At 43.1% G+C, this 23,475-nt stretch overlaps 1 protein-coding gene across 2 annotated transcripts in view; it reads left to right on the top strand.

Moving 5' to 3' along the window:
- The window catches only part of FAM168B (family with sequence similarity 168, member B), a 42,111-nt gene that overhangs the window by 14,273 nt on the left and 4,363 nt on the right, over positions 1 to 23,475 (top strand). For both annotated transcript variants that reach the window (XM_012649954.1, XM_012649953.1), the window contains exons 2-5: positions 1,030 to 1,110; positions 10,235 to 10,318; positions 21,644 to 21,786; positions 21,891 to 22,068. In XM_012649954.1, the coding sequence (XP_012505408.1) occupies positions 1,041 to 1,110; positions 10,235 to 10,318; positions 21,644 to 21,786; positions 21,891 to 22,068 (475 nt within the window). In that variant the 5' untranslated portion in view covers positions 1,030 to 1,040. The remainder of the gene's footprint in view (positions 1 to 1,029; positions 1,111 to 10,234; positions 10,319 to 21,643; positions 21,787 to 21,890; positions 22,069 to 23,475) is intronic.

The raw sequence follows: 23,475 nt of genomic DNA, 5'->3' as shown, positions 1-23,475 counted from the left end.
AGTAGAGACAGGGTCTCGCTCTTGCTCAGGCTGGTCTCGAACTCCTGAGCTCAAACAATCCGCCCGCCTCGGCCTCCCAGAGTGCTGGGATTGCAGGTGTGAGCCACCACACCTGGCCTGCTGTTATTTTAAATTAAAGATTGCCCTAAGTTTTGCAGCTGTATAAGTCAGTGAGTGACTTGCCAGATGAGGAGCAGTGAGAGCTCACACTTCAGGAACACATCGGACAGTAATTCTGGAGAGCTTTCTGGAGACACTAACAAGAATCTTATTTGTGTTGGGAAAGGGGTAGAATCATTATTGTAGCTGTACAAATTCTTGAACTTTTCAGGGAAAAAAAGACTTGGGAATGATAGAGCATTGAGTGGGTTAATAGAGTTGCTGGACTGTAGCTAATTCGTCCTTTTTAGGAAAAAAAATATATTTAATGGAAGTTAAGAAATACAGGGAAGTACAAAAGGAACACAAAACCTGCTCCATCTAGAAACAAGCATTGTTCATAGTTTAATGTGTTCCCTTCCAGACTTTTTTCTGTTAGTGCCAGAGGTGCACGTGCCTATACGCCTAGGTGTGACTTTGGGATCGTGCTGGGTAATGCAGTGCAGTACCCTACTTTTTTTCACTCAACGTAGTATCATTTCTGTGTTTTTAAGTATGTTTTAAAAAGCATCTGGCATGGCAATTCATGCTCTGGATATGTCTTGGTTTACTTAACGATTTTTTTCTGTTACAAGAATATTTAGGTTATTTGTAGAATTTTTCCCTTGTTTTAAGTAGGGCTATGAGGAGCACTTGTCCCCCTTAGCTTCTGACAGGCTGTAAGGGAGAGTTTACAAAGTTCTGTTTGAGCAGCTGTCCGGACACTGGGCATTCCTTTTCTGTTCTGTGCTGGTTGGGAGCGGCATGAAATGCATTGTTTTACAGTAGGAGAGAGAAAGGACTCTTGCTTCTGGCTGTTTTAGGACTGATGCTGGAGAAAAATCTGAGGACAAAAGGGCTTGGCTAAATCACTTTTTTTTTGTCTTTTAGTTCTTGAAATCATGAATCCTGTTTATAGCCCTGGATCTTCCGGGGTTCCCTATGCAAATGCCAAAGGAATTGGTTATCCAGGTGAGCAAGTAAAATTTTGTTTTCATTATTGAACTTTGGACACTTGGTATTTCACTGTCATTAAGAATGCTTTCGATTGACAAACCCAGTGGCTTAGACAAAAAAGAAAGTATGTGGAACTGAAAAATCAAGAGATAGGACTGTATTAGGTCAAAGCTTGATCTGATGGCTCCAGCAGTTGGGTCCAGGATCTAGTTTCTCTACCTCCTGTTCTCAGCTTCACTTCCTCAGTATTGGCTCAGTGTTGGCCACAGGTCCCATTCCTCCCCATTACGGTCTCTGTGAGGTTCAGCCCCTGTCAGGAGTCCCCCTCTAGGAGCCTGTTTATCTCTGCCCTACAGAAAAGCCCAGTGGGGCTTCTTGTTCCCTATCCAAACCAGTCTTGGGGTTTATTCTGATTGAACTCAGCTTCCATCTCTGGGCCATGGAGGGGATTCTACTCACTGACTTAGGCCTGAACCGTCTTCCTCACGCTTAGTGGAGTCAGCTAGTCAAACATGGGCTGTGAGGGAGGGAGGAAGTAAGGCAAAAATTGGGGGCATAGGAGCTGGTTGGTCAAAAATAGCAAATGGTTGTCCTAACTGGTGACTTTGAACAGAAGCAGTTATTTGTAGTATGTTATAATTTCATTTTGGCTTTTGATAATGTGGTGGAAGAGATAACCCTACAACCTGTTACTACAAAACCCTTAGAAAATGGAATAAAACATTTTACAAATGTATAACTGAGTTGTAGAAGGTAAGAGAAATACCTGGGGCCAAATATGAAAATGATGTAAAATCCAACTTACTTGACCATTGAGCTAATGTTGTACCTGTCCTGGGGACATTTGCTGTTGATTTTTTGTTTTTTGTTTGTTTGTTTGTTTCTTTTGACTTGGAGTCTCTCTGTATTGGCCAGGCTGGTCTTGAACTCTGGGACTCAAGTGATCCTCCTGCCTCAGCCTCCTGAGTAACTGGGATTATAGGTGTGTGACACCGTGCCAAGTTTATTTGTGGGTTTTAACAACCCATGTGGGGATACAAAGTGAGGCTTAGTGTCTTGTGAGACAGGGAATGGGACCTCTCATCAGTCAGTCTGGTCCCTCTAGAAGGTGATACTCCAGCAAAGAGGTAGACTAAACAGTCCATTCGTTCACTGGCCTCACAAGGAAGCTTATGTCTGCTTGGGTTCTGGGGAGGGGGAAATCTTTTCTAAGAATTTGTAACCGTTCAGGGATGTTTGGGGCTCTAGTTTACATTACTTGTACTTCCCAGGGGGTCCAGAAGTTGAGAAACTAATGTAAAAACTATGCTGCAGGCTGCATTATCCTGGAGCATCTGAGCTGCTGTGGAGGCACAAGTTCTCAGCTCAGCTCGTGTGGGCTTCCCACGGGCAGAGTGATGCCTGCTAATGTGCAAATTATAACACACAGGACGCTATCCATCAAGTCAGAGTTGCCAGCCAGGACAGACAGGAATGGAACCCTCACGTAGAAACCATGTCACAAAAACAAGTTTAGAATAATTGCCGATGATAAAGAAAAAATCAGCACGAATGAGTAACAAGATGCTGGGGATAAAAAGAACCAACTGGAACTTAAATGGAAAAAATGGCATTTGAACAAAATCCAGGTTAATTGCAGATAGAACACTGCTTAAGAGAGAGCAAGAATACAACATAAAGAGTAGGGGAGAATAGGAGACAGGTTAAGATGCTTGAAAATTAAGAGCTCCAAAAGGATGGGTTAGAGAGACTGGAAGAAAGGGAGTGACAGAATTTTCCAGACTTGATGAAGAGAATTTAGTGATGGGACCTACTGTTTTTAAAGTAGCAATACTAGTTTAAATAGAATGTTAAATAGCTAATGAGGATCCTGAGTGGATCTGGAGCCAGGGAAATAGCCAAAACCCTATGATAGTAGCATGATGTGATCATCTTAGTCAGTATAATAGAACATTGATTGCACCTCATAAACTAACCAGTTCTGTGCAAAGTCGTGAGGATGCTGAGGTATGTGTATTTTTTTCCTGTTCTTTGGGATTGGCAAACTAAAGGCCTAGTTAGTAAATGTTTTAGGCTTTGTGGATCATACCATCCGCCACAGCTATTCAGCTCTGCTTTTGGGGCATAAAAGCAACCCTAGACAATACTGAGTAAGTAAGGGTGGCGTGTTCACATAAGACTGAAAACAGGCAGTGGGCTGTCATTTGCCTGGTCAAGAGGATTGGAGTAAAACACTTTATTAGGCTTTTTTTTTTGGTCCAAAAATTATATTCAAAAGAAAATTTCTGTAACTTCAAAACAATTTTAAATTTTGTATACTTTTATATAGTTCCCCTTACTTTATTTCTTTTTTTTTTTTTTTTTTTTGAGACAGAGTCTCACTGTGTTGCCCAGGCTAGAGTGCTGTGGCGTCATCCTAGCTCACAGCAACCTCAAACTCCTGGGCTCAAGCGATCCTCCTGCCTCAGCCTCCCGAGTAGCTGGGACTACAGACATGCACCACCATGCCCGGCTAATTTTTTCTATGTATTTTTAGTTGTCCAATTAATTTCTTTCTATTTTTAGTAGAGACGGGGTCTCGCTCTTGCTCAGGCTGGTTTCGAACTCCTGAGCTCAAACAATCCGCCCGCCTCGGCCTCCCAGAGAGCTAGGATTACAGGCGTGAGCCACCGCACCCGGCCCTTACTTTATTTATTTATACTTATTTTGCCTGTTTTCTTGGTCTTGATGTTTTTAATCTCCCTGACTTTTCTAAAACTGCGTATCAGTGAGGGCTCAATGCAGGAACTAGTAATCCCTCCAGGCCATTTAAACCAGGGAGTTAAACATACGGGACTATGTGCCTACAGAATTTTGAGGCCAGTATAACTTCAGTACCAAAAGCTGAGAAGACATGAGAAAGGAAAGTACTTTTATGCCATTTTATTTATATATTCTTACTGGCCAATGGGGAGGCTGGTCTGTAACTTTTTATTTACATTTAGTGGAAAAGAGGGAACTCTTCCTAAAAATGCTTTGTCTTTTTAATTGTACTAGGTCATGAAGTACGAAATGTCTGACTTCCTTAAGTACTAAGTTTGACAGTCGATATCTATGACATTTTGACTTTGACACTTGTTTTATTTTTGTTGTGAAGGTACACCCTTATTCTTTCAAACGCATGGTTTTTGCTTTCAAATCTTTTTTAGAGCAATTTTTATGAAACCATGGATATGTCAAAAATTTGTGTTATTTTTGACTGTGAGTTACGTTGTGCTCAAATGCTATGCAGACGGCTCGAAGTTTCAGCAAAGTGGGAAGGATGTGGCTAATGAACACATAGTACGTCAGTGGTTCCAGAAGTTCTGTTGATTTTAATCTTGAAAATGATCCACATGGGCGACCTGACACCAAGGTAATGATGGGCTGAAAGCTGTAGTGAAGTGAATCCGTCTCAGTCTATGCATGAATTAGCAGCAAGGTTCGAGGTTACTATTCCAACAGTATTGGACCATTTGAAACAAATCAGCAAGGTAAAGAAGCTGGATAGACGGGTTCTGCATGAATTAAACAAGTGTCAGAAAGGAAATCCTGTTGAAGCTTGCGTTTCTTTGCCGTCACAACATAAAGGTGAACCATTTTTATACCGTATTGTTACGGGTGATGAAAAATAGATTCTTTTTGACAATCTATGTGGTGGTCCAGCGCTGGTATTATATTTATCCACTACAGCTTCATGAAACCTCGTCAGTCGATTACAACAGATGTCTACTGCAGCAAGTTGGATGAGATGATGAAGATGCTTGCAGTGGAGCAGCCAAGATTGGTTAACAGAGACACGCCAATCCTCTTGCAAGACAACACTCGACCACATGTCATGCAAACAATGCTGTTCAAACTACAGAGGCCGGACTTGGACATTCTGTCATCCACCATATTTACCAGACCTTGCACCAACTGACAACCACTTCTTCCAGGCTTTGGACCACGTCTTGCAAGGAAGAACATTCCATTCTCAACAAGCTGTGGAAAACGCAATTTGTGATTTCATTGCCACTCACTTGCTCTCCAGGATTCTTTGCTGCTGGCATAAACCAGCTACCATTAAGATGGCAAAACTCTGTCAATAGTGTAGGCGCATACTTTGATTCATTATACTGCTTCTTGTTTGAAATATAATAAACTATTGATTCAAAATTGGACATTTTATATTTAATGACCTAATAGTAATGTAATTACTGATAAAATTGGATTTATATCTACCATCTTACCACCAAAACCCATGTGTGTTTCTCTGTCCTCCAGCCATGGACTTCTGTTCAGGGAAGAGGCCTGGCCATTTACCCACGCTGAGACTTGACGAGTGCCCCCAGGTCAACAAGTCCATGTATTCTAATTTCTCCTTCGTTACACAAATAGTAGTGGACACGGGGATGGGACTAGGAATGCAAACATTTTTTGAGAGGGAAAAATTGGGGGTGGGTGGGAGGAGGGACTGGAAGCAGAATTGGGGAGGGAGAGCCTCAGACTGCTGAAGTCTCAGCCAGCCCCCATGGGATACTCTGCAGCAGGGACTGGCAGTGGGAGGAGACCTGCATTAGGCACAGACGCCCTGGAAGGCAGGTGCTGCTGGAGGCTGCCCAGCCCTTGCACTCCTTGTGGCTGAACAGCAGGTTCTTTCTGGAAAAGAGATGCAGGCGGTGTTCACTTGCTTTGTCAACTTAATGTATACTAGGAATCATTCCATAGCAGTTCATGGAGGTGTTATTGTTTATTTGTTTACATAATACTGCTGTATAACCCTTCATCTTGTGAGGTTTCCATAGTTGCTTCAACTAGTTTGCTTGTGATGGGTGTTGTAGCTGTTTGAAGTGTTTGCTATTCCAGTCATGCTGCTGCAAACAACCTTTTGCTTATGTTGATTGTGTTTGTGGGAATTATCTTCAGGGTGGATTCCTAGAGGTGGGATTGCTGGGTCAGAGAGCAAATGCGTATGCGATTGTTAAGATACTGCCGAGTTCCATGGCGTTTTCCCTGTTTTGTATTCCTACTAGAAGTTTATGAAACTGTTTCCCTAAACCTTGCTAACAAAATGTGTCATCCAGCTTTTGGACTTTTGTCAGTCTGTGAGAAATGGTATTATCACGGTTTGCAGTTCTATCTGTCCATGTCCATAGATATTTTTTTCTGTTGGGTTTTCATTCTTCTAGTTTTAAGTTATTTATATATTAAGTGTATTAGCCCTTTAAATAATTTGCAAATATTTTCTCTGAATTTGTCTTTTTAACTTTCTTATGGCATTTTTTGTTGTTCTGAAGTCTTTGTTTTCATAAAGTGATCAGTCTTATAACAATGACTAGGATTTAGGATCACTTCGGTCGCTTGCTTAGGCGAGTCTGGCCTTTCCAGTCTCCCCATGCTAGAAGGGAGCTAGCTAGACTGGATGCTGACAATCTCAGTGTCCCCTGGGGATGAATGTGGCCAGAACTATCACAGGAACAGCAAGAAACAATGGTTTTTAACCCTGTTGCCTGGAACCCTGCAGATTAGCTGTCTGTAGAGAATAAGAAAAAAAAAGAAACTGGTCCTACACCCAAGGCAAGCTGGAGCTGAACCTGTCAAAGCTGGCCCTGTGAGTTTTGTGCAGCTCAGGTATGAGTAGAGATAGTGAGGCAAGCCCCACCATGGCTTGGGTCAGGGTGGCGGCAGAGAGGTTGGGGTGTGGATGATGGGAGGAGGGTGGGGAGGAGCAAAGGTTTCCCAGGAGATGGGGTGACTGACTGCCGTACCAGAGACCGGGTATGTAGTGACATCTTGTTGCTGGTGGATAAGTATGCTATTTTAAATACATGCCGTGTGTGTTTTCTGTTTCATCTTAGAATATGCTAACTCACTGTTAGAAAGTTGAGATAGGAAGGGCTAAGCAGGCATAACACAAATTTTTCAGGGACTCTTAAACATAAGCGCTAGCAAACAAATTCAGAGCAGACATTTCCTATGAGAATTTACTGGTAGAGTTTATGGGGAGAGATGAGAAATTTGGATTTTATGGAAATTATTGTAGAGGCCTATAGGATATGATCTTGGTCAGCGGTGCTTCAAACTTTTTTTTTTTTTTTTTGGGACACAGTCTCACTCTGTTGCCCTGGCTAGAGTGAGTGCCGTGGCGTCAGCCTAGCTCACAGCAACCTCAAACTCGTGGGCTCAAGCGATCCTCCTGCCTCAGCCTCCCGAGTAGCTGGGACTACAGGCATGCGCCACCATGCCCGGCTAATTTTTTCTGTATATTTTTAGTTGTCCAATTAATTTCTTTCTAATTTTAGTAGAGACGGGGTCTCGCTCTTGCTCAGGCTGAAATCGAACTCCTGAGCTCAAATTGCCCACCTCGGCCTCCCAGAGAGCTAGGATTACAGGCGTGAGCCACCGTGCCTGGCCTCAAACTTTTTTTAAACAGTGAAACCATTGAAAAAAAATTCTTACTGGTTTCCTGGTATCTAAGCTGTGTCAGGGCAGCAGCTATGGGGGACGGAGGGCAGCTGCGCAGCCTGCCTGGCCGCCTTCTGCTTGCAGGCAGGCCTCTGAGGACTTTCTTGGGTCTGTAGAACACTGTGGCTTTCCACTGGCCATTTTAGTCTGTTTCAGGTGGAATCTGCCCTTGATACTGGAATGAGTGAACTTGATAAAATATTTGACCGCCACTGACTGACTAATTAGAGAGGGTGAATGGGAAAGTGAGAATCCAGGAGGGAAACCCAAAATAGCTTCTGCTGAGGTAGAGGAGGGTCTGTTTCCAGACTGAGGAAAGCAACTTTGAAGCAAGGACAATAGATGAGAACTGGGCACACACAGGAATTCCTGGTGGCCAGTGGGGCTGAAGATTCCTGTTCCCATGGAATCCTGCAGGCCAGTTGGGAGGCTGGGTAGCAGGTCAAGGGCGTCCAGGCTGAGGGCACTGCAGGAATGGATTCACGCAGTGAGCTTTATTGAGAACCTTTAAATAAAACCCACTTACAAGGATTTTCCCATTGGAGTTCTACTAAGAGCCCGCTGCCCTGAGTTTTCACTTCACCCTTAGGGTTTCCTCGCTTTGGTCACTTAAGGGATCATGATACCACCTTCAGTAACTTGGTCCAAGTGCCCTAAGGACACTTTTCTCTGGGCCGCCTCCACACAATTTCTTTCGAAAGCTGCTCTATTCCTTCAACTTTATTTTTAACCAGGTGAGAGGAGAGAAATAGAAAAGTTAGAGCTTCTCACAACTAGTCGGGATGATAGTCAGGGCTAGCAAACCTGGGTCATCTCGTTATCTCTGTTCCCTAAATATAAAGAAGGCATTCTAGGCCAGGTGTGGTGGCTCACGCCTGTAATCCTAGCACTGTGGGAGGCCAAGGTGGGCTGATTGCTTGAGTTCTGGTGTTTGAGACCAGCTTGAGCAAGAGTGAGACCTCATGTCTACTACAAAAATAGAAAAATCAGCTGGGCACCGTGGCACACACCGGAAGTCCCAGCTCCTCGGGAGGCTGAGGCAGGAGGATCGCTTGAGCCCAGGAGTTCAAGGCTACAGTGAGCTACGACGATGCAATTACACTCTCCCCAGGGCAGCTGAGTGAGACTGTCTCAAAAACAAACAAAAAAGGAAGGCATTCTAATGCCCCAGCTGTCACATGAGTTACACCTTCTGTACTGTGAATGGGGGGTCAGACGGAAGTGGAGTAGGGGTCTCATGGGTTTCTGGGCCCTGTGGAAGGCCAGGGCAGGCCACTGAAGCCCTTCTGCTGATGGACACCTGGGGGCCAGGATCCTGCCTGTAACACTGAATGTCTTGTTTGATGTTTCTGTTGAGTTCACGTTATGCATTGTTAGTGGTTATGGTTTAGTCTTACTAAGAGTCTTCATTTATGTTAATAAAGATCAGCTTGCCTTCATGTGGATCGTAACTGTTTTCCCTATTTCCACGTGTCTTCAGTGTCCGTTAGAGCCCCTTCTGTAAGAACACTGAAGCTTATGGCATTTACAGCCTGGGTTTATGATTGGTGTCTTAGTCGTTTTCTGCTACTGTAACAACACCACAGACTAGGTAATTTATAATGAATAGAAATTTATTTGGTGCATGGTTCTGGAGGCTGGGAAGTCCAGGAGTATGGTGCTGACATCTGGCGAGGGCTTTCCTGCTGCATCGTCCCACAGCAGAATGCTGCCAGGCGAGTACCAGTACGTCAGAGGAAAAAGGGGGCTCAGCTTCTCCTTTGTACCAGGAACCCATTCCCAAGATAACTAACCTACAGTAATAATTGCGGTTTATAATTATTGTAATAATTCCTTCAATAATTGCATTAATCCATTTATGAAGTCAGAGCCCTCATGACCTACTCGCCTCTTCAAGATTCCACTTCTCAACACTGTTACGATGGTAGTTAAATTCAACATGAGCTTTGGAGGGGACATTTCAAACCATGTATCATCTGGTTACCCTGAATTGGAAAAATTGGGAATTAGAACTTCAGAATATGAAGAAACCTGAGATGCATTTAGAAGTTTTAAACAGTGCCTTAGTGCAAAAAATAATAACTTTTAATTGAAAATACGTAATAATGTAGGATATATCTTTGGATTCAGTGAGGATGAGTGACCTTAAAACACCTTTTGCTGCTCACTGTAGCAGGAAAAACAGGACCTTGAGTCCAAGTTAGATTTGAATTTTGGTTCTTCCAGACTTTGGCAGTGAGACCAGATGAGAGTAACAGGACCTAGCACACGATACTCTTAGCCCTCTTACCACTCTTGCTAAGTAACAAATCGTGATTAGAGTCTGGAATAAAATTGCCAGAAGTTTTCGGGATTTTCTGGTTCCAGCTTGGTTTTTTTTTTTGGCATCATGATGATGATTTTGCTGTTCATGACAATAGACTTCTCAGTTTCTGCCCAATTTTTCTAGTTATAGAAAGTTGTAAGCATTTACTCACAGGTTTAAAAGATATGATCATGATTGTAACCCGTCAAAATTCTGAGGCGAGAAGACAACTAGAGACAAACTGTTGGGGCTCCTTAAGTCAGCCTGTGGAGTTCTGGTCAAGAAGGTAAGAACAAGTCTGGGGAGCTCTGGCAATTCAGCATCACTTCTTCAGTTGATGACATCACATTGTTCTGTGTTTTTCTTCAGCTGGTTTCCCCATGGGCTATGCAGCAGCAGCTCCTGCCTATTCTCCTAACATGTACCCTGGAGCGAATCCTACCTTCCAGACAGGTACGTGTTGGGTGATAAAGTGCTTTGTCTATGCAGTTGGGGGAGAAGGTAAAGGGGGTGGATTTTGAGAAGAGTGAGTATAGAAGTAGGACTTGGGGTTGAGTTAACTCTCAGTTCATTTAATTAGGCTGTTGATAAGTAACCAGCTTAATTCTTATTGCAGATAAAGCTTTAGATACCATGTTTCTTGCGTCCTCCCACAGCATGAATCTTTATTCTAATCACTAGGTTGTCACAGGCAACTCCTTGTGCCAGAACATCTGTTCATGAAATAATGTTGCCTTCTAGAAACTGAAGACTACCTTGCCATGCTAAGAGGTGGAATTTATATGTTGCTAATGTTTTTAGAAATAATTTCTGATTTTTCTATACAGTGCATTAGCACTTTGATTATACTTTTAAAAGAAAGTCTTACTTTCCATGTGAGGTCCATAAGAATATTTTAAGATGTTGGAAATCACTGTTAAAACTGAAAGTGGTGGCCCATGCTGTGACCTGAGGGCTCAACTTGGCCTCGAGGCCTTACTCATGGGTCTGCTGGTGCAGTTCTTTGTCCCTCAGCACTAGCCTCACACTGTTCACTTTGACAAAAGAGGAGATGGTAAAGGTCCTTTCCCAAATTCTTCCTATTTTGTTAATCATAAAATTCTGCCTTATTATTCTAAACTTACATCCATCTCTTTCTTTCCGTTTCCAATGTGACCACCTGTGTTTAGCCCTTAGCCCATACCCAGAGAAGAACCTTTGGGCCGTGGTCTTCCTGCTCTCAGGCATCTTTCCCCAGGCTAATGCTCCTTCCCGTTTAAACCAGAGTGATGTTCCCAGATGAAGTTTTTCTTAATGGTTTCCTGTGACTGTAAAGACACGGTTAAGCCAAGAGTCTCCACTTTAAATTCCTAGCTCTTTGCCACATTGGCCTGTTTATTCTCCTCAGAGTGACTTTTCTTTTGTGTTCCTTGAGTTTTCTCACACTTTTCTCTCCCACTGGGCTAGATGCCCCTGCTGCTTTGCGCCTGTCTTTTAAGTCTCTTATGGAACATCCCTTCCCTGGGGTCAGTAGTTACATGCTGTCACTCACTGGATTCTTTAATGGCTAAAATGACACCACCTTTCTCCTTTTGTAAAACATCTCAGATTGTTTCACTTTTTTTTTAAACAGTTCTCTTCAGGTACACGTGACATAATAAACTGCACATATTTAAAGTATACAGTTTGATAACTTTCTGTGGTGTAACTGTCACCACATTCAGGGATGAAAGTATTTGTCATTGGCAAAAGTTTTCTCCTGCGCATTTCACATTTCTCCTGGGCTGCAGGAAATCACTGATTTGCTTTCTTTTACTATTGATGAATTTGTATTTACTGTAATTTTGTTAAATGGAATCATAGAATGTACTTTTTATTTTTTTGGACTGTCTTTCATTTGGCATTATTTTGACATCATGTTGTAGTGTGTATCAATAATAGTTCATTCCTTTTTATTTTAGGTAGCATTCCATTGTATGAAAATACCATAATTTGCTTATCCGTTCACTAGGTGATGAACATTTGGGCTATTTGCAATTTTTGGCTATTACAAGTAAAACGTCTGAATATTCATGTACAAGTTTTTGTGTGGACATGTGCTTTTATTTCTCTCGAGTAAATGCAAAGGAGTGGAGTTATTATGGTAGGTATATATTTAACTATGAGAAACTGTCTTTCAACATGATTGTACCATTTTACCTTCCCAGCAGTGTATGGGAGTTCTAATTCCTCCACATCCTTGACAATACTTGGTATAGTCAGTCTTTTTAATTTTAGCAGTTCTAGTGGATGTATAGTGATATGTCGTTGTAGTTTTAATTTAAACTTTTGTAACAACTAATAATATCGAGCTGCTTTTTATGTGCTTACTTGCCACCTGTATGTCTTTGGTAAAAAGTTTGTATACATCTTTTACTGTATGTAACTTACCGAGTTTGTTGTCTTATTGTTGAGCTTTGAGAGTTCTTTATTGGGTAAGATTTGCAGATATTTTCTCCCACTGTATGACTTTTTCATTTTTTTAATGGTATCTTTCAAAGAGCAGCAATTTTTTAAATTTGATGATGCTCATTTTATCATTTTGTTAAGAAATCTATCTAACCTACCTTTTCCAAGATTTTCTCCTTTTTTCTTCTTGATGTTTTACAGTTTTAAAAGGTTTTATGTTTACATCATGACCCATTTCGGGTCAGTTTTTGTGTATGGTATTAGGAATGGATTGAAGCTCATCTTTTGCGTAAGTGTTAATGTTTCATATGATCATGCTATAGACCACTGTAAAATAAGGTACTGTTCTAGAATTTTCAAAGGTATCCCACATTTACTCCTTTTCTTCATGGAACACAAATTAATGTGAGAATGTACTAACAACTTCCAACTCTTTTATTATTTTACAAAAAGAGTCTCAGGTTTATTTGAGGCTGACAAAGCTGTTCTTGCCAAAAGTGTGCAGCACTTCCTGCAGAGGAGGGCTAGTGTCCGGAGGTCTGGCCTCGGTGGGCCACCCTACAGAACAGACGTCACCCATCTTCTTGCACATCTCTCCTTTCTCACGGGGAGATGAGGCTTTTCTTGCCTCTTTTCCAAGACCGTTCTCAAATTATTCCTCCAGTCCAGAGGCTGAGGCAGGCAGCAGCCACTGTGGCTGCACAAAGGGCCTGCCTTGTTTAAAGTGGAGTCCACTGAGAGCTGCCAGACCACTGGCCTAGCGGTGCCACCACATCTTCCAGTCTTTTAGGAGAAGCTAGAAATAACGATTTTTATGTGAAGGCCTTGCTGATGTTGCACAAGTACTGTTGGCCTCCTGACCTCAGTCTGGGCCATAGCTGTGTGCCCATCTTTTTCTGGGATCCTCTCAGTGTTTCATGTCATGAAATTTTTAATCTCTCTTTTCAGTAAGCCTTTCCCTTTATCTGATGAGCAAGCCAAAGTCATCACTGTAAAAAATTTAAAAGAGAAGGCTTTTTTTCATTCCTGCTGCTTTCTTGATCTACCTTCGGGTTCTCTTACCACCAGATTTGCAGACAAAGTTGATCTGTGGTATAGGTGCTGTACATGTGGAATTTGGCTTCCAGAGACAACTTTTGCAATCCTCAGACTGCTTATTACTTAACCCTCTTCCAAGTGTGACATAGAGAGGGTTCAGAGAACCTTGTGATGAGATGTGATGTCTTTTGCTAAAGGATTCTATTACTCAGAACCTGGAAATGGAGAAAGTGTCATTCATTTTATCCTGAACAAGTGTGGTAGGCTGCATACACATGCAGCCAGAGTGGACTTTTTTTGAATTCGAGCTTTGAACTATGGAGTTCGCTAGATGTGGCTTAACTCCTGGCTGTGTCACCCCTAGGGAAGTTGTTTAACTTCACGGTTGGCATTTGTTTAATGAGTAAATATATCCGGGGACTGTGTTATTGGAGGATTGGAGCCCCAAGCCCACAGTCGGGCACAGATGTGAGCAGGCCAGGCTCAGGCACTCAGCCCACACATTCAGGCCTCCGTTCTGGTCCTGCCTACGGTCAGAGGCCTGTAACTAATATTTGCAATGATGATCTAAAATTGTCAAGAAGGAATTCAGGTTTTTGTAGTACACCGTATGTAAGAGGTAGTTTAGATACTACATCAGTGCATATTTTTAAAAGATGCATGGCTGGAAGAAGGGTAAAGGGGGAAAACTTCTTTGCAGGACAGTTTGGCAATATATTAGAAAGATGCTTAAAAATGAATCCTTTTGACCCACTTCTAGGAATGTACCCTAAGGCAGTAGTCAGATATGCAAACATTTATGTACCACATTTAATAACAAAGTAATTCCTTCCCATAGGCAGCCTTTTCTTTTGGAGGCGGGAGACCGGGGACCCTATGTACCCATTGTTTAGCTCCCACTTATCTCCCTGGCATTCATACTGGATTTGTCTGGTGTCTGACCATTATCATTAGTTAAACCTCCAGCCTCCCCCCAGGGGTTGGGATCTCTGAGCATTTTCTGATACCTGAGCTGTTCCCGGTGTTGTGATTTTTTTGGTGAGCTCATTTTGAAGCCCTCCCTTCTCTCCAATTTGGACTACCTGTCCTCTGGGCCAAGGCTGGGGGCATTCTTCTCTATCATCCCAGCACTTGTTTTGCCTTTCCTTACTGTTGGAGTCCTTGTCTTTTTCCTTAGTTTACTCTTTGGTTGGTTTTGTTGCAGGATTTTCTTCAGTAACTACCTGGGAGAGTATAGGGAAGTCACAATTTAGAGATTTTCCATGTCCGAAAACATTTTATTCTGCACTCACACTTCATTCATAGTTCTTCTGGATATAGACTTCTAGGCTACATCATTTCCCCCATAATTTTGGGGGCTTTTCTCAATTATTTTTCCACTTCCTGTAACTGCTGCTGAGAATTGAGATACCTTGTTGGTGCTTGCTTGGGTGTAACCTGGGTTTCTCTTTGGTACTCTGTAGTACTTTTGCCTCTAGTGTTCAGAAATTTCGTGAGGATGTGTTTTAGTGTAGCTCTTCCTTCTTCACATGTACTTTCATGCTTTGGAATTTCTCAAATTTTCTAAATAAATGTCTTTTATACTCAAAAATATTATTAAAAAAATCCGTGTGGTATACAGTACTTTTGAAAAAAAAAAAATGACCCATTCAAAAAAATGTTTCTGGCACCTGAACAGTTGGCATTCTGAAAACAGTGGCCTTGTGCACGTCTTCTTCCCCCGAGAGGGCTCAGCCAGTGGTCACTCGTTTGGTGAGCGTGGAAGAGAAAGATTCTAATCATCGTGTTGTCTGTGTTGGTACAGATGGGCTTCTTAGGGAGGGTGAATCTGGAAGGCTGTTACTGTTTCTGAAAGACCTTGCATTGAATAAATTTAGTTTTGTATTGTGAATGGTACAAGCTTAAACATTTCAGGGAGGCAGTGTGTTTTGAGTACTGTGAGAGGTGTGTGTGTGTGTGTGTGTGTGTGTGTGTGCGCGCGCGCATTTATTTAAGTTTGTAAGATTCCTATTGAATTACTCTGGAGGGATAGTGGACCTAGTGCTATGTGAAGGAAAAGTAAGGAAGGTGACTAGCACACACCAAGTCTTAAATTGACAGGGAGTCATGTTTGTCTTTCTTGAAACTGATTTGTGTTAAATGCTGGATAGAAAGTGATGTAACATTCATGTCTAAACAAAAAACTAAAAAAAAGTTTTCTGGTCAGCACTGGAATGTAGTTCACTGTCATAAGAATAAACATTAAGTTAATATTAAATATATATTAAAAACCATTGCTCTATTTAATACAAATAGCCAATGACTGTTCCCTCAACATTTTATTGTAAAAGTTTTCAAATATACAGAAAAGCTGAAAAAATTTTACAGTGAACATCAATATATAGATTGCCAAAATTCTGCAGTTAAACTTTATAAAATCAACTTTTTAACGCTTTACTTGTATCACACACTCATCCCTCCATCTGTCCTTCAGTTCATCTTATTTTTTGATGCGTTTCATTTCAGAGTAAATTGTGGGCCTCAGTATACTTCACTTCAATAACTTCACCATGAACATCATTAATATTTGTTTGCAGTTTCTTTGGCTTTGTTTCTAGGTAATTTGTACATATATGAAATGCACAAATAAGTGTACCCTTTGCTGCATTCTGACAGATGCATATGCATGCTGGCTTCTTCAAGTTATCTCTTGCTTCAGCAGAGCCTACGTGTGAGGCAGGCATTGTCAAAGACACCTTGGGTGGGTGGGAGTCCTAGGGCAGTTGGAAGGATTTCTGCAACAGGAGGCTTCTCGTGGAAGACGAGGGCCTCGTAGGTTGGCCTGTCGTTGATTATGTATCCTAAGGAAATAATCAAGGAATGGAAAAGGGCTTCACTCTATTCAGTGTCTGTGAGGAGCCGAAAGAGTGCTTCTGGCTCACAGAACCCATCTGGAGAGCTGTATCCCAGCTCTACCTCCGTTTGGTTTTACACTGTATTCCTGGGGTTTGTTTACGTTGGCAGCTTCCATCTTTTCAGTCCAAGCTCTTTCTCCAGTGTGGACGACAGAATGGTCCTGGACTTTCTTGTAGGAATATTGATATATCTTTTAAAGGATCCCTTTTCTCCAGTTTTCCCTCCAGGTTGTGAATTCATTGTTTTTATGTTTTCACTTCCTCAAACAGCTCCTCCCATTTCCTCTCATTCTCTTTTGTGAATCAGTTTATTGTGTAGAACTATAACTTTGTGTTGAGTGTGTTGGCTGTATATATTGAACAGCAGCATGTTTTATCTTTGTTCTTCCAACCTGTGCCTAACTGCCAGGCCATCTTCCAGATCAGATGCTGAAGAGCCAGGCCTCCTGCTGATGGCCTTTTTAAAGGCTCAGAAGGATTTTACATTCATCTTCTGGGGGTGCCTGGGGACGTGTGGCTATCAGTGGGTGCCTTCCAGTTAGCTTTCTCACTTGTTTGAGCTCCTGTGTGACTGTTGTGTCCATGGAGATTTTCTGATTAGCTTAGACCCTTTCTCAGTTGTGCCATCATCTGAAAGTATTATATTTTTTGCATTATTTATTATAAAAAAATTTCAAATACATATACAGAAAGGTTGAGAGAACGGTACAGTGAATGCCCATAGTATCCACCACCTAGACTCACCAGTTACCGTTTTGCCATATTTGCTTTATCTATATAAGGGTGAGGGTGTGGGTGGTTTTTTCTTTTTTTCCTCCTGAACCAGTTCAGAATTTTATGCAGCCTTTGAGTCCCTTGTGTTGTGGACTTCAGTGTGGCCCTTTCAAACATGACAGTGAGGACAGTCTTTTGCATGACAAGGGTGCCATTAGCATACTTAGAAACAGCAATTCCCTAATTTTAGTCAATAGTTAATACTCAAATTTGCCCAGTTTATCCCCCAGTTTTTTGTTGTTGTTTTTTTTTAATTTTTGGAACCAGGATCTATTCAACATTACATGCTGAATTTGTTTATAAAATTAAATTTATGTCTCATCTCTTTTTTAATCCTTAACAAACTAACATTTTTAAAATAATTGTCTTTAAAAGAGTTTGTATTGGAAAACTTTCAAGTAATATACAGAAGTACACAGGAATATATTTCCCACTTACCCCCTCCTTTCTTTAGCAGTTATCAGCGTATAGCTGATCTTTTTCATCTGTCTTCCCACCACTTTTCACTATTTTATTTTGAAGCAAATCTCAGACATTATATCATCAGTGTTTTAGTATTACCTTTAAAAGATAAATTAAAAATATAACTATATCATTGTCACACTTGAAAAATAATTCTTTAATACTGTCGAGAATACAATCAATTATAATATCAAGTTCATATTTCCAGTTGTCTCATCTGTGTCATGAATGTTTTTTAATTGTGTGATGAAGAAAGGGGGCCCTGTTGGTTTGTTCTTTTAAATCGTGTGAAACGGACTAGCCCCAGAATTCTGGATGTGACTCCCACCTTGGAGGTCTAGCATTTGCTCTCAAATGTGACACACAGAGGGCAAGCTCTATGGATGTTTTGATTGTGACACTTTCATAAAGTGTCAGATATGCATTTGGTGACTCCTGAGAGGACCTCTTAATTCAGGCTAGTGGAAATGATGGGGCAAAAATGGGATTTAAGCTCTAGAGTAGGAATCACATTTAGTAGCATCCACTGTGACTCAACCCGAAGGTGCTTGCTGGTGTCTGGCAGCTGCGTGGTCGTAAGTGAAGAAGCAGGGAGGGTGGCCCGGGGAGGAGGGAGCTCTTCAGGACTAGCCTTGACTTCCCTGCCTTCTTCCGCAGTTGCTTTCTCTCCACACAACATTGCTCCCAGCCCGAACTGACTATTGCTTGCCTACGGAGACTACATAAAATGCCACTATGTTGGTGATCTGTTTTCTTGTGATTCTACCCTTTACTCAGGCACCTTGTGGAGAGGGCTGGATCTTTCCAGATCATCTCTATGGCAGGGTCTGGCCCTGTGTTGGTTTCAAATGGCCACTCTGTGCTGGTGAAATGCTCCCTTCTTGTGACTGGTCACATGGGTGCCTGCTGTGACTTGCACCTCATTTCCTCTGCTGAGCTGGCCAGCCACTTAGCAGTTGGGGCCGTCCTGGGCACGTCCCAGGAGTGTCAGTACACAGCTAGAACTTGATGGCTTCCATACTACCTTTTTCTTTATAATTAAGGAAGATGTTTTATAACCTCATTCTGGTATAATTGCATACAAGAAAGTGCACAGATTTAAAGCTTCAGTTTGATAAGCTTTAACATGGATATATCCGTAAAACCATCACTTTCCTGTATTACCTTTCTTAAAGACTAGGAGATGAGCAGCCAGAGAAATGGCCTCTTTACCTGCTTTTGCCTTGAAACTTGTTTTTTCAGATCCTAACAGAAAATCTGTGTATTCTGCTCTCCTTTAGCTAAGCACCGATATATTAAAAGTGGTGTATTCAAATTTTGACAGTGTTTATACTTACAGTTAACATATCGGTGAGTGAGTTTCAAAATAATATAGGGAGACCTGGGAGGATCTTTTCTCTCTCTAAATAAAGAATAGCTGAGGTTGAGAGTTGCCTGGTTTGGGCAAAGGTGTCAAAAGCAGATGCAGAGGAATGTGGGTTTGAGCCCCTGCTCTGGTACTTGGGATGAGGCCACCTGTGGGGCATGCCACAGCCTCTCAGCCTCAGCATCCCTATCTGTGCAGCTGTGAAGGCGCACCTCTAGGGAAAGGACGAGGAGGCATGATGCTAAGGTTGTAGTGAACCTAGGCACACAGAGTACGTGGCAGTGCTGATAAGGACTGCCGAGTCTTTGCCTGTGGCTGAAGCAGAACAATTGAATAGGACTGACTTAGTATCTTGGAGAAAAGGGAAATTTCTTTCTTGTGGTTTTTTTTTGTTTTTTTTGAAAAGACCGTTTAAAACTCATGAGTTTTCCTAGGAGTCATTCATTCTCTTTCCCTTTTAAATTGAAACAAAATACATGTACATTGTCAAACACAGTCCGATAGTATAATTTTAAAAGTTTTTAAAAATTTAACTTTAAATTTTTTTATACTCAGCTCATTTTTGAAACCTGAGGTATAAATTATGCACAAAATACCCACATATTAAGTGTTGAGTTGGGTGAATTTTGACAGGTGTGCATGCTCACGGACCCACTACCCAAAACAAAATATGGAACACTTTTATCATCCCAGAAGGCTTTCTTACCCTCTCCCTCCTTCTGACTTCTGTCACTGTAGGTAAAGTTCCGTGTTAGATAAATAAACAGGATCATATCACGTGTGCTCTTCTGTGTCTGGCTTCTTTGTAAAGCCCAGCATGGTTTGAGATTGATCCGCGTTTCTTCCTTTGATGCTCGGTAATGTTTATTTGAATGTATTGCGGTTGTCCTTTCTCCTGTTGATGAACATTGCGTTTGTTTCCCAGTTTGGCTATTAGGAGTAAGATTGATGAACGTTTTTTACAGGTCCCTTGTGGACCTGTGGTTTCATTTCCTAGGGGAAATGTTTGGCAGTAGAATTGGCGGGTGCTGTGGGAAGCGTGTCTGTGGCCTGAGAATTCTCACCGTGTGACTCTTCCATGAATGAACGAGCGCTCTACTCTTCATGTTCCTACCAGCAAGAATGTGAAGCGCCCTCACAGACGTTCTAGAAAGCACTTGTGCAGAGGTGTAACATACCTATTAGAAATGTAATCCTTTTCAGTGTGCAGTTTGGTATGTTTGGACAGTTGCATGCAGCTGTGTAACTGCCACCACGGTCAGGCGACTGTGCTCTTCAGCAAGGCCCTGAGGGCCCTCTTGCCCTGGCCACCACTGATGGTGTTTTTGAATCACTGTGGGTTACAGTTGTCTAGGGCTCCTACGCACAGACATACAGCATGTGTTCTGTGCCTGGCTTCTTCCACATAACACGACTTTGAGATTCATCCACATGTTGCATCGGCAGTCTGTTCTTTTGGTTGCTGAGTCGTATCTGGTTGTGTGGATGCTCCACAGTTTGTTCATGTGCCTGCCAGTGGACGTTTGGGCCGTTTCTAGCTTCTGGTTGCTATGATACAGCTGCTGTGAACAGAGCAGTCCAGAGAGCCTCTCCTGCCCTCCCCAGAAGCAAAGCCCGATTCTCTGTTGGGGGCGGGTTAGGAAGGGGCACCGGGCACTCGCTGCTTATTCAGCAGTTGCCACGCTCTCCCACACTGGGGGTCTTCATCGGCTTCTGGAAGGCAGTTGCTGGCGGAGTTTCCAGGTCTTTGGGGAGGGGCTTACGGTGTCAGGCTGCTCCTCGTGCCTCTCCACTGGCTGCGAGTGCTGCTTTCTTGAGTCTGCTAAATCATTTTCCACATCAGCTGTTTAGGCTTCAGGATGCTATCTTCTCTTCTATTTTTGGTGTGGCTTTGTTTTTTTATTTCCTAATCTGCCTTAGTGTCATTTTCATGTTGTTTTGGGTGAGAGCAAAAGCAAGTGTGTGTTTTCAGCCTTCTCCTGTGACCCAGAGATCTTTTTACCGCAGGGTGCTTAGCCATCTCCTGGTGTTGCACACGTTTCTCCTTTGTGTTTGCTAATAAACAGCACTGTGGCGAGCGTGCCTATAGTGAAGTCTGTATGTGTATGTATATTCGTGCTTCTTTCCCCTGTTTTTTTTGGAGACGGCCTCGCTGTCAGCCAGGCTAGAGTGCAGTGGGACGATCATAGCTCACAGCAACCTCAAACTCCTGGGCTCAAGTGATCCTTCTGCCTCAGCCTCATGAGTAACTGGATCTATAGGCATGCGCCACCACACCCAGCTAATGTTTTTATTTTTTGTAGAGACGAGGTCACGCTGTGTTGCTCAGCCTGGTCTCAAACTCCTGACCTCAAGTGATCCTCTCACCTTGGCCTCCCAGAGTACTGAGATTATAGGTGTCACACAGTGACCATGCCTGGTCTTTAAGACGGATTTCTAGAGGTGAAATTGTGGGATTAAAAGACATATATACTTTTAATGCCAAATTGAACCCCAGGAAGGCCATCCCAATTTATATTCAGCAGGACAAAACAGGATTTATGTCCTGTTCTTACGTGAGCATATGGTCTGTGTAGCTTTCTCCTTTGGTATTTTTTCCTCTTCCCCGAACGCTCCCTGCTCCCCAGTAAATGCACGTGCGCAGAGTCTAAGAAACAGAGTGAGGTCTTACTGGAGGGAGAGCTGGGGCGGCGGCGGCGGCGGGTCTGACTGAGTTGTGAATAGGCCGAAACGCAGCCTGGCTCCTCCCCACACTCGTCCTCCACTGTGCCTGGCACAGACCCGGGTGAACTCAGGCCACTGGCTTCTTTGTTCCAGGTTACACTCCCGGCACGCCTTACAAAGTGTCCTGTTCCCCCACCAGTGGGGCCGTGCCACCATACTCCTCCTCCCCCAACCCCTACCAGACTGCCGTGTACCCTGTGCGAAGTGCCTACCCCCAGCAGAGCCCATATGCACAGGTATGCTTGGGTGTGCACTGCCATGTGGGAAGGGTGGTTTTTGTATGGGCTCTCATCCCTTGTCCCTGGGGACCCTGTGGCATTTGTCTCTCTCCTCACCACAGCAAGGCACGTACTACACACAGCCGCTGTATGCAGCACCCCCCCACGTCATCCACCACACCACGGTGGTGCAGCCCAACGGCATGCCGGCGACGGTGTACCCTGCTCCCATCCCTCCTCCCAGAGGCAACGGGGTCACCATGGGCATGGTGGCTGGGACCACTATGGCCATGTCAGCAGGTGAGTCCTTGTTCCTGGTGTGTATCTGCTCTATGGTGGCACTAGAGCTGGGGGAGGGGGAACTCTGATCTTTGGCTCTGGATTTCATGGCTACGTTGGGTAGAAGGACAAAGAACTCTTTGGGGGAAGGAACAGCAAATTATCTTTTACTTTGCCTCCCTCCTTTCCTTCTTCCCCTGTCCTTTCAGTTGAGAGGAGACTGAGTGTGGGGTGTAGTGTAACAAACCACAGACTGACCTCCCCGTGGAATGTGACAGACTAGCCCTCTCTGAACTCGATGGGATCATTCTGTTGGTGAGCAGTAGGGTCGAGGAGTGCCCCCTGGGGCCACGTAAAGCTTGAGCAGAAGGGGACACTGTGTTCCTGGTGGGGCTGGCCCTCTTGGTACTCTCCGCTAGTGTGAGTTGTCTCACGTTGTAGGGGAGGTTTTCATGAATCTAGGAAAGCCGGTGTGTTAGTAGAAGTTAGCAGCTGCTTGTAGAAATCCTTTGGCATTCATCTATTCCTCTACTGTACTTTACTTCCCAAGGCCTCTGCTAAGTTAGGAAAATAAACCGTGGGAAGATGAGATGCCCGGGCTGGGTGGGCATATCTCCATGGAAGCCCTGATCTAATGTCTAAGCTTAGGTCACCTCCTGGCCTCTGGGTAAATGCGGCCACCTTGAGGCTGTGCCTATACAAAGTTCACTTGGTCGCCCATGACTAGGGGTTTAAAAAAATATCGTGCCCTTTGTTTCTCTGGGCTTTACTTCAGTGTGAGGAAGGTATGCCAGGGAGAGAGGCATTCTGGGATGCCGTGTGTTTCTCTTTAGATTCTCTTCCTCATTGGTTTTCCCACACTCAGCCTGGCAAGGCAGAGGAGACTGGACAGGGAGAGGAACTGTGCATTTGGTGCCCACGGCGAGAGGGCAGTGGGCCCAGATTGGCGCGAAGGCCCGTGCGTTAGGTGGTGCTTGTCCACACTCAGGACTGAGTCGCTGAGTTTCTTTAATTATAAGAAAAATAGATTTCTTTCAGATGTATTCAGAAGTTTATGTAGTTTGAAATTCCTGTTTCTTTTTCATTTTTTACCGTCTTAACCATTTTTGAGTGTATAGTTCAATAGTGTTAAATACATCATCACACTGTTGTTCAGCCATCGCCACCACTCCTCTCCAGAAATCTTTCATCCTGCAAATCTGAAACTCCTGTACCCATTAAGCAAAAGCTCCCTTCTCCCTTGCCCTTCAGACCTGGCACCCACCATTCTACTGTCTGTCTTTATGAATTTGACTGTTTTAGGCACCTCATATAAGTGGAATTGTAGAGTATTTGTCCTTTTGTGACTGGCTTATTTCACTTAGCACAGTGTCCTCCAGGTTCATCTGCATTGTAGCATGTGTCAGAATTTCTTTTCCTTTTTTTTTT

The sequence above is a fragment of the Propithecus coquereli genome, unplaced genomic scaffold, assembly GCF_000956105.1.
Source record: "Propithecus coquereli isolate 6110/MARCELLA unplaced genomic scaffold, Pcoq_1.0 Scaffold307, whole genome shotgun sequence".
Classification (NCBI taxonomy): domain Eukaryota; kingdom Metazoa; phylum Chordata; class Mammalia; order Primates; family Indriidae; genus Propithecus; species Propithecus coquereli.
This window is presented reverse-complemented; position numbering and strand designations above follow the sequence as displayed.